Here is a 15123-nt window from a genome sequence, read left to right as displayed (position 1 = left end):
AAACTTGAAGATGAAAACAAGTACCCCAAAAACTGCACCTCCTGAATCGCTTAAAAAACACATTTTTCCAGTTTGGCATAGAGTTTCTTATCCCTTAATATCTGGAGCACCTGTTTAACATGCCCCCGATGTGACTCAAAATCAGGTGAGTAAACCAAAATATCATCCAGATAGACCACCACAAACCTCCCCACCAAATGATGGAAAATATAATTTATGAAATGCTGGAATACCGCAGGTGCGTTGGTCAAACCGAAAGGCATAACCAGACTGTCGAAATGCCCTTCAGGGGTATTGAACACTGTTTTCCATTCGTCCTTTTCTCTGATTCTAACCAGATTTTGTAGGCTCCCCTTAAATCCAACTTGGAGAATACCTTAGCTCCTACAACCTGGCTGAACAAATCAGGAATCAGAAGAAGATGGTATGGGTCTCGGATGGTAATTTGATTTAATTCCCGGAAATCTAAACAGGGACGTAGACCGCCATCTTTTCTTTTCACAAAGAAGAACCCTGCCGCCACAGGCGAAGATGACGGCCTAATGTGTCCCTTCTCCAGACTTTCCACAATTAAATCCTTCATGGCTTGTCTCTCAGTGCCAGAAAGACTATACATTGTGGATTTCGGTAGTTTAGCTCCAGGGGTCAGGTTAATAGGACACTCGTATGCACGATGAGGGGGCAATTCCTGACACCCCCTCTCAGAAAAAACGTCCTCAAAGCCAAACAGAAAAGCAGGTAATATTTCAGTAGAGACAGTAGCAAGGGAAATATCTAAACAGTTCACATGACAGTAATCTCCCCATTCAATGATCTCCATGGCTTGCCAATCCACCAACGGACTATATTTCACCAGCCAGGGGAGACCCAAAACTATTGGGGTGGGAAGACTGTCTAGGACATAGCAAGGGATTATTTCACAATGAACCGACCCTACCCTCATCAGTTTTACATTATGTACAATCTGAGTAAATGCTTTCTGTGCAAGTGGCGCAGATTCAATGGCGAAGATGGAAATAGGTTTAGCTGAAGTACAGCAAGCAAGACCATGAGTTTTCACAAACTCCGCATCAACCATGCTGACTCCGGCTCTTGTTAACAAACACAGAAATTTTCTCGGTTTTGCTCTCTAGCACCACCTCTGCTGTCAGGACAAACCGGGAACTGCAGGTTGGCAACAAATGCACCCCTTGCTTATCCAACTCCAGACTACCAAGAGTTAATCAAGTCTCCTTTTGTTTAGGAATTGAAGGACAGGTCCCAGCAAAATGTCCCTTTTTCCCACAAAAAAAACACACCTTTTTTCTTGTGAATCTCCGGGGAAATGCATGATGTAAAGGCCCCCGCTAACTGCATAGGTTCCTCCACCTTCCCCATACTGGTTCACCGCCAGACCGCTTCCCCGGCAGAGGTATATAACCCCGACAAGAAGGCCCTGGAGAAGGTGGTCTCATCCGTCTATCCCGAAGGCGTCTATCAAGACGTATGGCCAACAACATGGCAGCCTCCAAGGACTGAGGGGTTTCTTATACTACCAAGGCATCATTCAACCTTTCAGTAAGACCCTCACAAAATTGGCTTCTAAGGGCTGAGTAATTCCATTTAGAATCCGTTGTCCATCTACGGAATTCAGTACTGTACGTCTACACTGACCCATTCCCCTGCTGAAGGCGACATAGCCTAGACTCAGCCAAGACGACTCGGTCAGGGTCATCATAGATGAGGGCCAGAGCCCTGATAAACCCCTTCACAGACTGGAGACAAACCGAATCCTGCGTTAAGAAAATGCCCACGACTGAGGAGCTCCCTGCAGTAGAGAGACCACAATTCCAACCCGTTGCTCCTAATTTCCGGAGGAGTAAGGACGAAGTTTAAAATACAGTTTACAGGCCTCTTTGAATACAAAAAACTTGTCTCTACCTCCTGAAAACCTGTCCGGGAGAGCAACCTACCTGCAGAGACCCCCACATTAGCGACCTGTAGTCGCTAATCCCCACTGACAACTAAAGACAACAAGGGGGAACAAACAAGGGAAGATAGCTTGGCTTTAGTCGACTTCAGAGAGATGAACACATGTCCTCTTAGCACCAGAGAGGAAGAAGTAATGCATTTGCTCCAAGCCTTCACCAGGGGTCATGTGAGTGTCGCCGGCACCTCCCTCTAGCAAACAGCCGGTATTTATACACCCAGGCCAGGGTGTTAATTAGCAAGAAGAAGGTAGCCGCTGGGTCCTAGAGAGACCGCTTCTAAGAAGGTGTCTGTAATGCCAAAGAGATCTCCTGCAACCAACTGCAGGGCTACTGTCACTTCTGACACACCCGTGACAGAATGTCTGCCAACCTTGCCGACCATATAATATGTATGGCGGTGCTCATACACATATGAATGTCTGCCAACCTGGCCAACCATCTCCAATGTATGGCGGTGCTAATACACAAATGATTGTTGACCAACCATCTCCAATGTGCTGCGGTGCCCATTGACAAGGGATGTAGAGGAAAGAATGATCTTTCTTTTGAGTATACATGCCAGCTACTCCAAGCGCTCACCATGTATTGTACCATCTCGGGCACCAATCCTGTCATGTGTCAATTGTGACTCCACATGTGCGACCCTCTGGTCACTTACATGATATCAAAAGACTGACCGTCACTTCCAAAACAGAAAACAAGTGTGTACAGGTCCTTACTAAGAGTAGCCATCTCCATATATAACTAACAAATAAAGTAACACTCTGTAGCGCTATAGTATGCAAACATGTACTGTAATTTGAATAGGAATAAATGAGAATACGTAGCACATAAATTGGCCAATTCATGTGTTCCCGGCAGCCACTGCAAAACGTAGCCACCTCCTGTATTTACAGCGGCATGAGATGGGTTATGCTTAGTGCGTAGAAGTGGGATCCCCATTTATGAGACATTTATGGCATATCCTGTGGGCATGGCGTTTATGTCTGAGATAGGAGTAACACTTTAAATAACTATCAGGTAAAATGGAGAGTGATGTAAGCAGATGAACAAGTAGATAAGAAGGCTTTTTCTTTCCTTCCCAGCATGAAGATGCGGTGTCACCCGGGGATGTCTCTGGTGAGTTACTTGGCTTGGAGGACCAGCGCCGGATGACGTTGAGTCGTGTGGATCAGCTGAAGAACAAAGTGACAGAACTTGAACGGCAATTACAGGAGAGCGCACAAGAGGTTAGAGTGCTCCCACACATGTTGTTTCCTGCTCCGGCAGTCACATTAATAGGTTTATTCTGCCGAGATCAACTTTGTTTCCTGTCTCATTGTAGGAACAAGGGCAGGTTGTTCCCCTTGTTCACACTGGATTTTGCTTCTTGCTTTATTATGTTTTCTTTAACATCATTTGTCATGAATTTTGGAAAAAACTGGAACACATGCCCGAGGCTAAAGAGATGCACGGCCGGAGAATTGAGAAACTAATTTCAATTTTTCATCAGATTTCAATCCCTTTTAAAGTATTTGTTGGGGTGAAACAAATGTTGCAGATAGGACTGTGTATGTGAGACATTCCCAGTCATGCTTACCTGCACCCATGTGGATCCAGCCCAGGCCGCTCCACGGTCTGCACAGAGACAGGAAGTGGTTATGTCACTGTTCTACCATTGGCAGGACCGCTGCATCCTGTGATTGACTGCAGCAGTCAGGTGACTTGAGCAGCATATTATTGGATGTTTTATGATGACGCCCTGCTCCTAGTCAATCTCATTCCACAGCGGTCCGGCCTGGTGGTGGCATTAGTGCTTCCGGTCTCTGAGCGGACCATGGAGCGGCCAGGGCTGGGACCACGTGAGTGCTGGTAGGTGAGTATCACTGAGTTCTGGGATTCATGTCCTGTCCCCTCTGTAAAGTTTTCTTTTCCCAAGCAACCACTTTAGGGCTGGGGCTCAGCGCTGACACCGTGTTCCTTGTGGTAAAATTATGCCATCAGTGTGTCAATGTGGAGAAAAATAAATGGCAAGTGACCTTGTATTTTTTTTTTCTAATGCCGGGAAGGTTCTTTCCTTTGTCACAGTGAAGCCTTTTGGAAAGCAAGAACTGTAAAGTTGTAATGTAACAGTCCCGGTACACATTGGTACGGATGTGACTGCTCTGGTAACAGCGCACCGTGTGTTTGTCCTCCATGTAGGCAGAGGTGGAGCGGGCACTACTGCAGGGCGAGAAGGAGGCCGAGCTGGCCCAGATGCAGCAGGAGCAGAGGATGGTGCAGCAGCTGCAGGACAGCCTCAGTGCCCTGGAAAGTAACATCCAGAAGGAGAAAGAGAAGGTACCCAATGTAACGCAGCATGTTACGCCCCCGTACACTACACCCCTCTTCTCTCCCTCTGTCACTATTTTTCCAACTGCTGACGACTTTTACCTCTCTGACCTTTTTGAGTGGGATGAGAATCTATTGTATGCTAAAATAAAAAGTGCCATTTTTAGTGATAATGAATGGTACAGATATGTCACATTATTGGATTCCTGCATTGCCAGAGAGGCCTGACAACACCTCTATAACAGTGTGTAAAATAAGTTTGCTCCCTATAGGATCACGGCTCCCTATATGGTCACTGCTCCTTATAGGGTCACAGCTCCCTGTAGGGTCATGGCTCCCTATAGAGTCACGGGCTAGTCCTGCTGCACACCTAACCCAATGCATGGAAAGATGAATGCTCCGAGTGGCTAAACAGCCCACCGCCATCCTGCTGGACCTGCCCACGTGTACGTCACAATGTGTGAGAAACTCACCATCCTTAGCGCCATGGAGGAGAATTGCCGGCATTCGGTACTGAGACGTAGTGCCGCCACTGCACACCGACAATGTACAAAAATAGACAAGACTACAAAATATGTCCCCGGAGAGCTTCACTCCTCTCCAGGCTTATCACATCATTATCCCAGAGAATAAATAACCATATACACTGTGCAGTCACATATAGGTCAGGTTCTGCAAGGTATTGGAGGCCATACACGCCAGATACCCGTCACCCTCAGCTAGCGGTCATCACCATCCTTCTCCATGCACGTGGGGCCAAGCATGCATGTGTTCTCTGGTGGCAGCTGATCTCCAGTAAGAACAAAAGGATTGGTATGTTAAAAGCCATGGTGCTCCAGCCTTCATTCCCCGACTCGCTCCCTATACCTATTACAGATGGTCCCACTGACCATGGGGAATATTGCCAATGTAGGTCGCAGCTCTTCCCATTGATCCACATCTATGAGCTGCCATCAGGAATGACTATATGCTGAATATACATTGTGTGTAAGTCCTTAAATAATATATATTCCCTTGTAAGAGTCTGGTAATATCAGTCAGCCATATAGTATCTGTGAGCTGCAGTCAGGGGAACATGGACCTAACGATGTAGCTTTGATCAGTGTCTTTCACCTGTGTTAGAATGACACACATTGCCAACGTGAGACTTACTTTAGTGGATGGCCAAGGTAAGGGGCAGCTGATATGACTTGGGCAAGGGGCACACTGCGTTTCTGGCCACTGCCGGGCACTTACGCTGAACAGCGGCCACAGTCAGGATGGCTGCTTAGGCATCGCTCCTCCATTATGACCCACTGGAAAAAATGCGTACAGCTCCTGTATTTCTTGTGCTGGCCCTTTGTATAGGAAACGCAGTCTTCTGCACTTCTCAGTTGAATAAATGGTAGACAGTAGTGATGAGCGAACAAGCTCGTTACTTGAGATTTACGAGCATGCTCGGGTGTTTCCCGAGTATTTTCAGCGTGCTCGGTGGTGTTTTGTTTTATTCGCGCTGTGTGCATGATTTGCGACTGTTTGACAGATTTAATACATGTGAGGAATGCCTGTTTCTTAGGCATTCCTCACATGTATTAAATCTGTCAAACAGTCGCAAAACATGCACAAAGGAGCGGCTAAAACATAACACCTGAGCACGCTGAAAATACTCGGGAAACCCCCGAGCACGCTGAAACTAGAGCACGCTGAAAATACTCGGTGAGCACCCGAGCATGCTTGCCGAAAGGGTTAACAGAACATACTTGCTCATCACTAGTAGACAGACATGTCACCGGCACACACTTGGCCTCTATCCTGTGACCGGTAGCCTATGGGAAGGTTTAAGTATATAGCACACACTTTAGGCTGATTGTACAGACACCGTGTGCACTTACCCTTATTCCTTACTGGTCTTATAAGAACCACACAGGGAGAGACAGTCGTTTAGTTTGCCTACATAATGCTTTTGGAAAAAACTTTGCGTACATGCCCCTTTTCCCCATGGTTGTGGCAGCCATACAATAAGTGCTGCCCCATACTGTATGTGGGGTCCCCATCAGCAGTTTCCTCTCTTCCTGCAATGCTGCATGTTCTGATGGTTTAGCCATTTCATCTGGAATTTGTGTATTATTTTTCTGGTGAATTTTTTTTCTGAATTGAGGGAACCACCTATAACTTCGAAGTGAAATCTGCAGAGAAGTAAAAGTTTCATGGCGCAGTCAGACGGCCGTATATATCGGAGTGACTGGCCGGCGGCTCTCCCGAGCGTGTTATGTATGCAGCTGTCACGTTCGGCCAGTCCGTGCACTGCGGTCCGATCTCGCTCCCATTTATACGGCCGTGTGACCCCGCCCTTAGTGTGCAGTCTGTTAATGAGAAGAGCTGGGGATTCTGTACAGTGTGTACACGCAGGTGTAAGGGTTAGTTCTGTGCCCACAGCGTCTGTACTATGTGTAGTGCTCATGTCAATGTCGCAGTATGTCTACTATTTACAATGTCATCTTATTAACCCGGATTAATTCTACTAATCTCCTTCTCACTCTGCATGCTGTAGTGCTGTAGGTAAGTACACCTGACACATCTGTCAATGTTGTGTAACAGAAATGAGGAGTTCCCAGCAATTCCCAACCTTTTCTATTTGTAAGATGCACAGATGTGTGTGAACAGAGCCGAATATGTGATGTGCCGGAGGTTGAGAATTGCCTGTGATCTTGCAGTGACGCTCGCCTCGCTGCTGTGCAGCAGAGCTGTGTATGTCACTGGTTGTGTTGGCGTCAGTCATAGGGCATGGTGCGCAGGTGTAGATGGTGCGCAGGTGTCTCATCCATCGCAGAGCTGGTGCAGTCTCCTCTGGCAGTGAGTACCGAGATGCCCATCATCCACTCTTCCTACCTTGTATATTGTCTCTTCTTCTCTCCATGCTCCTGATATTTCGCCCTTCGTTCTCCAGCTCTCTGTCCCTCTGACCCTTTATCAGTCCTATCTCTGGCTGTGCATGGCTGCGGTTACAGTGCAGTGTCCTGTTCCCCATTTTTGTCTTTTGGATACCCCACGGGATTAAGGTGCGGGAGAAGCTGGAGCAGCAGAGGATGGAAATGCAGAGTGTCCAGCTTTCTCACCACGACCTCCAGAGACAACTCCATAACTGCCCCGAAGCCCTCCGGGAGCAGGTGCAGTGCCAGCTCACGCGGGTCAGTCTGCCCATGGCGGCCTTCCTGGCACTACTGTCTGTCTCATGCCGCGGTCTCTCACATGTCTGACGCTCTCATGTTTAGTTACTGTGTGACAGGTTTGTGTTGTGTCCTCCCTGAGCGCCTGGTCAGGACCACCCTTACGTCTCACTGACTAATATATATGTGTCTCTGTGTGATTCTCTGGCTTATTTATTACAGCGCTGTCTCACTTCTCCTCCTTCACCATATTTCCTTATCTCCATTTATCCAACCCCCTATTCATTCATTCATTCATTCATTCATTCATTAATTCATTCATTCATTCAGTGTAAATTGATAATTTTACTGGAAATTATTGTCCCAAAGATGTAATTAGTCGTTAGTAATTAAATGGAATGATGAACCTTAATAATTTTACAAATGCAGCTTCTCCGTTGCTCCATGACTTCCATAGTGGATAGGGCAGATCCGTGTATGTAATATACGCCATTGTTGTGCCCATTATTACTGCTTACAATATGGCGGCAGACACACTAATTCTGCATTTCAGGGCAATGAAACCTGACATAAATGGCAACATGAACAGAGGCTTAAAGGGAGTACTTGCTCTCCCCAGGTCCAGCACCGGGTCACCGCCACTGCTCGGGTCTCAGTGTTTTATCTGCATCGGTGACATCACATCGACAGCATGCATCACCTCTGAGGACAATCAGTGAGTTCAGCCACCCTGTCGATGGCACAATCCGCCGAGCTCACTGACTGGCTGCAGGGGTGATGGGCGCTGTCGAAGTTTCGGCATCACTGCAGCCTAAACACGAGACAGGAGCAGCAGCGGGGAGCCGGCGATGGCCCCTGGGAGGCGGGGATGTGTTTTGCATTTGGGTTCACTTTTCTGGAAGTGGGAAAGCCTTTTATAATGAATTTCCATCTTTAAACCACTTGTCACTTTTCGGGCCTATATTCTTTCCTGATGAATTTCCTAATGTATCTTGTTAAGTCAGGATTCTATTGTTTTTTATTTTAATGCACAGCTTCAAATCCTCTGTCTAAATGTAGGTTTCAAACTTTCTGACTGGCTGCAGCCACCACTAGAGGGAGTGCTGGAGCAGCAAGGAGTAGGCCACTATGGGCCTTATAGCGGTGGCTGCTGGTAGCCAAAATGTTATGATTTAAAGGGAATCTGGCACCAAGTGAAAGCAACATGATGCAGGGACAGAGACCTTGATTTCAGCAATGTGTGACTTTGTCACTTACTGGGCTGCTTGTTGTAGTTTTGATACAATTCCTGTTTTGTCTGCTGCAGATCTAGCAGTTCTCTAAATGCTGATCTCTGTATAGCCCGTCCACACCACTGATTGGCAGCTTTCTGCCTATGCAGAGTGTACACAAAGCAGCAAATCAGTGGTGGGGCATTGTTGGACTACCTGTCAGCAGGCCAAGTAGACCTCTAGTGATAATCTCCTGCTGATAACACTCTGATTTTATAAAAACTGCACTGAGCAGCCCAGTAAGTGACACATCGCTGGAATCAGTATCTCTGTCTCTATATTACGCCGTTCTCAGATTAGTTAGCAAATACTCGGTGACAGATTCTTTTTAAACTTTGGCCTTTTCAGGGAATTTGGAGCTCTGACCACTAACAAGTTACATTGTGAATTTTTTCAATATTTTTACCTTTAGTTGCATTTCACTCACTGCACATGATATGTCTGCTTTGGCTTTTTATCCTTAGTCTTGTGGCAAGGCTCGTTAAAGGGTCGAGATTGACTTTTTGGATTGCTACCTTAATAGGTGGTACTAGAGTTCGTGTCCTCTTCCTCTCTGTGGAGGCAATTTCCATATTTATAAGGACCCCTGTGCCAGTCCAAGACGCCAGTCTTGAGGAATTGGGGCCAAAGTCTGTGTAATTCATAACCTTGTTTCTGTCTGTGAGATGGGGGCTGAGCTGCGATACCAGAGCAGACACGGCCATGAGGCCGCTAGCTTGTCACCAAGTGTAGCATAGATGTGAGCATGCCGGGCTAAACCGTTCTATAGACCACAATATAGCACCTCCACTGAGTGCTACAAGCGAGGTGTCTGGGATGAGGCAGAGCGGAGGAAGCAGCCTACCCTGCTTCTACCCATGTGGGTGGTCTGGGTCGCAGGACCACCTCATGGCCCAGTTATATTGTCCACCATTGTGGTGGATCTGTATACATGAGAAATAATAGAAATGCTGGCACTAACACACCCTCACAAAATTGTGAGCAAAAAAGCATGAAAAGCTAAATGAGAGAGGCACTCACCACTGCTACGTGACAAAAGCAGCACTACTGATACTTCGGGCTCATTAAAGTACGGCCTTTTCACATAGTGGTGAGCACTGCTCTCATTTAGCTTTTCACGCCTTTTTGCTCACAATTGTATACATGAGAAAGGAGCGGTTTTCCTAGTGACCGTGAATATAGCTGGACACCATGTTTTGCATCTTTATCACTGTTGCATGCATAAACCTCTGTCTAAACACATTTCTATTAACACAATACGCTAATTACGCTAATATATTATCATCCAATGTATATTAATGTGGTGTAGTGTTATTATTATTAATTATTATAGCGCCATTAATTCCATGGCGCTTTACATGTTTAAAAGGGGTATACATAGCAAACAACAAGTACAATAAGTTGTACAAAAACGAGTTGGCGACTGGTACAGGAGAAGCGAGGACCCTGCTCGCGAGGGCTCACAATCTACAGTGGATGGGTGAGGATACAGTAGGTGAGGGTAGAGCTGGTCGTGCAGCGGCATGGTGGAACGAGGGTTACTGCAAGTTGTAGGCTTGTCGGAAGAGGTGGGTCATCAGGTTCCTTTTGAAAGTTTCCACGGTAGGTGAGAGCCTGATACGTTGGGGTAGAGAGTTCCAGAGTAGGGGGGAAGCACGGGAGAAATCTTGTATGCGATTGTGGGAGGAGGAGATAAGAGGGGAGTAGAGAAGGAGATCTTGTGAGGATTGGAGGTTGCGTGCGGGTATGTAACGGGAGACTAGGTCAGAGATATATGGAGGAGACAGGTTGTGAATGGCTTTGTATGCCATGGTTACGGTTTTGAACCTGAGTCTCTGAGCAATGGGGAGCCAGTGAAGAGATTGACAGAGAGGAGAGGCCGGTGAATAGCAGGGGGACAGGTGGATTAGTCGGGCTGCAGAGTTTAGGATAGATTGGAGGGGTGCGAGAGTGTTAGAAGGGAGGCCACAGAGCAGGAGGTTGCAGTAGTCAAGGCTTGAGATGATGAGGGCATGCACTAGGGTTTTAGCAGATTCATGGTTGAGGAATGTGCGGATCTGGGAGATATTTTTGAGCTGGAGTCGGCAGGAAGTGGAAATGGTTTGGATATGAGGCTTGAAGGAGAGATCAGAGTCAAGGGTTACCCTGAGGTAGCGAGCTTGAGGGACTGGGGAAAGTGGGCAGCCATTGACTATGATGGATAGGTCAGATGGGGGGGTTGAGCGAGATGGGGGAAAGATGATGAATTCAGTTTTATCCATATTAAGTTTTAGGAATCTAGCAGAGAAGAAGGATGAAATAGCGATCAAACATTGTGGGATTCTGGTTAGTGGGGAGGAGATATTGGGTCCAGAGAGGTAGATCTGTGTGTCATCAGCATAGAGGTGATACTGAAAGCCGTTAGACTATGAGCTGTCCCAGTCCCAGATGGCGAAGAGCAGGGGTCCTAGGACTGAACCTTAGGGGACACCAACACATTGGGGGTGAGATGAGGAGGTGGTGTGTGAGGGGGAGACACTGAATGTCCAGTCTGTTAGGTATGAGGAGATCCAAGATAGGGCCAAGTCTGTGATGCCGAGAGATGAGAGTCTGTAGTAAGAGGGAATGGCCCATTGTGTCAAAGGCAGATGACAGGTCCAGAAGGAGGAGGATGGAGTAGTGTCGCTTGGATTTGGCATTTAGTAGGTCGTTGGTGACTTTAGTCAGGGCAGTTTCAGTGGAGTGATGCGGTCGGAAGCCAGATTGTAAGCGATCGAAGAGGGAACATGAGGAGAGGTGGGAGGACAGTTCAAGGTGAACGTGTTGTTCCAGTAGTTTTGAAGCGTAAGGGAGAAGTGATATAGGTGATAGCTACTCAGAGAGGATGGGTCAAGGGAGGGCTTTTTGAGGATGGGTGTGATTGAGGCATGTTTGAAGCATGAGGGGAAGACACCAGTTGTTAATGACAGGTTGAAGAGGTGGGTTAGGGTTGGGATGAAGACTACGGTAAAATTTGGGATGAGGTGAGACGGGATTGGGTCTAGTGTTAATACATTATTAGACAATTCTCCTCATATGACATCAGATTGCACCCACCAGGTACGGCGCCGACCTCCGAGAACCCCAGAGGTGCAGAACAGCTCGTATACGTCATAATCTGATTCATGACGTGTTACTACTGATATAAAAATGACATCTCACAGTAAAGTCTAGTCTGTCAGCCCCATAATGAGATACACAAATATTCTGCCATGTAGTGCTCATTACAAGTATGGGCTCTAGTGATAAATGACGGCGTGACGTTACAGGCCCAATAATACTAAAGGGGTTCTGTCTGCAAGATCAAGCCCTTTAAGTCTTTTTTATGGACATGTAGGTCCAAAGATAAACGCATTGGTACCTTTTATATTTGTTGGCTCAATCCGGAGAAATATTTGTATTTCACAATATGTAAATGAGGTGTTAAGTGCTTTTTTTCCACCCAGAGCACTTAATGAAACTCTGCCTCCTGAGGTTATTTCAGTCTTTAGCACCTCTCTCCTTGAGTGATAACTCAGTATGTCTGACATAAGGCGCTGGGCAGGAAATCTATCACCTGCATGGATCACCGCTCTTCTCGCTTCTGCACACGGGGGTGCACAGCTGAGCGCACTGGCTTTAGCGTTCTGCTGTGCATGTGCCGCCCATCCACACTGCACAGAAGGAAGAGCAGTGAGGACGCTTGTCATGTCCCGCTGTACGGCGTGGCTGAGTGGCGCATGTGCAGGAGAACGCTGGAGCCAGTGCCCTCAGCTGGGCACCATTGAGCACGGAAGCGAGGAAGAAATGAACTACACAGGCTCTAGCTTTCTTGGCCGGTGCCTGATGTCACAACACATTACTCATAGAGCAATGGCCAATGGTGTGTCTGGGGCCCTGTGGACACATCGCAGTATTGGAGCTTGGCCAGCTCCATCTTTATAATGATTAGATAGAGCATGATGAGACCTACTGGTTAGAGATGTCTGCCATGAAAATAAGCCACAAAAAAAGGTCAAAAGAAGTAAAGATCTGTTCACATCTGCTGTCTGCCCGGGGTCCGGTATTCAGAAAAAAACCCTGATGGCGGCTCAGGTTATGTATACAGCAGTCCTGCATATAGTCACCGGAAAACTGGCACGTCTGTGTCCTCACCAAGCTGCAAGATGTTTAGAGCAGAACCATCGTTTTAATTTTTATTTCATAAATCTGTAGTACATAAGATATATTACAACTTTACTAATTTACATATCGGAGAAATCTACTTTTCTCCCCCTGGACTGATCGTTTTCTCTAAGGCCACATTCACACTATCAGTATTTGGTCAGTATTTTACATCAGTATTTGTAATCCAAAACCAGGAGTGGAACAATCAGAGGAAAAGTATAATAGAAACACGTCACCACTTCTGTATTTATCATCCACTCCTGGTTTTGGCTACAAATACTGAGGTAAAATACTGACCAAATACTGAATGTGTGAACATGGCCTTAGTGTGCTTTCACGTTGCACTCAGGCACCCGTTCATTGACCCCCTCAGAGCCATAGGCTGTAATGATTCTGACAGAGTGAACGTGTGCTCTGTTCTGTATCATTTTCGGGAGTATACACCCAGTGGAGGTGGACACTCAGACGTAGTAGACTGCCTCCAGTAGGCGTAGTAGACTGCCTCCAGTAGGCGTACACTCCCAGAAATGATGCAGAACTGAGCACACATTCACTCTTTCGGCAGCATTACAGTCTAAGGCTCTTTGGGGGTTCGGACACAAGGCTCGACGGGGACAACGAACAGGAGCCTGAAAGTGATGTGAAAGCACCATAAGGCCACGGCCCCATTATCAGTATTCGCTCAGTATTTTTTCTCAGGAGTGGGTGATAAATGCAGAATTGATGACTTGTTTCCACAACCCCTGGCAAAAATTATGGAATCACCGGGCTCGGAGGATGTTCATTCAGTTGTTTAATGTTGTTGAAAAAAAGCAGATCACAGACATGGCACAAAACTAAAGTCATTTCAAATGGCAACTTTAGGGCTTTAAGAAATACTAAAAGAAATCAAGATTAAAAATGTGGTACTCCAGTAAGGGTAATTTTTTTCAGACCAAGCAGAGGGAAAAAATTATGGAATCACTCAATTCTGAGGAAAAAAATATGGAATCATGAAAAACAAACACACAAAAGAACACTCCAATACATCACTAGTATTTTGTTGCACCACCTCTGGCTTTAATAACAGCTTGTAGTCTCTGGAGCATGGACTTAATAAGTGACAAACAGTACTCTTCATCAGTCTGGCTCCAACTTTCTCTTGATTGCTGTTGCCAGATCAGCTTTGCAGGTTGGAGCCTTGTCATGGACCATTTTCTTCAACTTCCACCAAAGATTTTCAATTGGATTGAGATCCGGACTATTTTCAGACCATGACATTGATCTTATGTGTCTTCTTTCAAGGAATGTTTTCACAGTTTTTTCTCTATGGCAGGATGCATTATCATCTTGAAAAATGATGTCATCATCCCCAAACATATTGCGACATATGGAGACATATTGCTTTAAATTTCCGGTCTTGACACTTTGATGTCTTCCTTGGTCTACCAGTATGTTTGCCTTTAACAACCTTCCCATGTTGTTTGTATTTGCTCCATGTTGGAGCCATGATTCAGGTCAGTCCACTTGGTGCAACAGCTCTCCAAGGTGTGATCACTCCTTTTTAGATGTAGACTAACGAGAAGATCTAATTTGATGGAGGTGTTAGTTTTGGAAATGAAAATTTACAGGGTGATTCCATAATTTTTTTCTAAGAATTGAGTGATTCCATAATTTTTTCCCTTTGCTTGGTCTGAAAAAAATTACCCTTTCTGAGTACCACGTTTTTAATCTTGATTTCTTTTAGCCCTAAAGTTGCTATTTGAAATTACTTTAATTTTGTGCCATGTCTGTGTTCTGCTTTTTTTCAACAACATTAAACAACTGAATGAACATCCTCCGAGCCCGGTGATTCCATAATTTTTGCCAGGGGTTGTATTATACCTTTTCTCTGATTGTTCCTCACCTGATTTTGGCTCACCTACTGACCAAATACTGATAGTGGGGCTGTGACCTTATACTTTTCTTTTGATTGTTCCACTCCTGGTTTTGTCTTACAAATACTGATGTAAAATACTGACCAAATACTGAATGTATGAACAATGCCTAAGAGTAGGGTCACCTGACTGTTTTCTCTCCATCCGAGAAAAATGGTCCAATTATTCTGATCAGTGTTTGATCAGAGTGGCATCAGTTTTTCTCAGAGGTGGAGAGAAAAAAAAGTTTCTTCCTTCTGTCAGTCCGTGAAAATCAAACCGCACTCAGATGTCATCCAAGTGCAGTACGATATTTTTCACAGACCCATAGACTTGCATTGTTGATTTGGATTCAACACTTGGATCA

General features: G+C 45.9%; 1 protein-coding gene across 15 annotated transcripts in view; it reads left to right on the top strand.

Annotated features, from left to right (window-relative positions):
• Positions 1-15123, top strand: part of PHLDB1 (pleckstrin homology like domain family B member 1) — a 181609-nt gene that overhangs the window by 123030 nt on the left and 43456 nt on the right. For 13 of the 15 annotated variants that reach the window (XM_073656591.1, XM_073656592.1, XM_073656588.1 and 10 more), the window contains 3 exons: positions 3056-3199; positions 4152-4289; positions 7319-7447. In XM_073656591.1, coding sequence (XP_073512692.1) covers positions 3056-3199; positions 4152-4289; positions 7319-7447 — 411 coding nt within the window. The remainder of the gene's footprint in view (positions 1-3055; positions 3200-4151; positions 4290-7318; positions 7448-15123) is intronic. The other 2 variants (XM_073656589.1, XM_073656598.1) reach the window with 1 other exon arrangement.

The sequence above is a fragment of the Phyllobates terribilis genome, unplaced genomic scaffold (assembly GCF_046119375.1).
Source record: "Phyllobates terribilis strain yellow unplaced genomic scaffold, ASM4611937v1 Scaffold_12__6_contigs__length_324123572, whole genome shotgun sequence".
Lineage (NCBI taxonomy): Eukaryota > Metazoa > Chordata > Amphibia > Anura > Dendrobatidae > Phyllobates > Phyllobates terribilis.
This window is presented reverse-complemented; position numbering and strand designations above follow the sequence as displayed.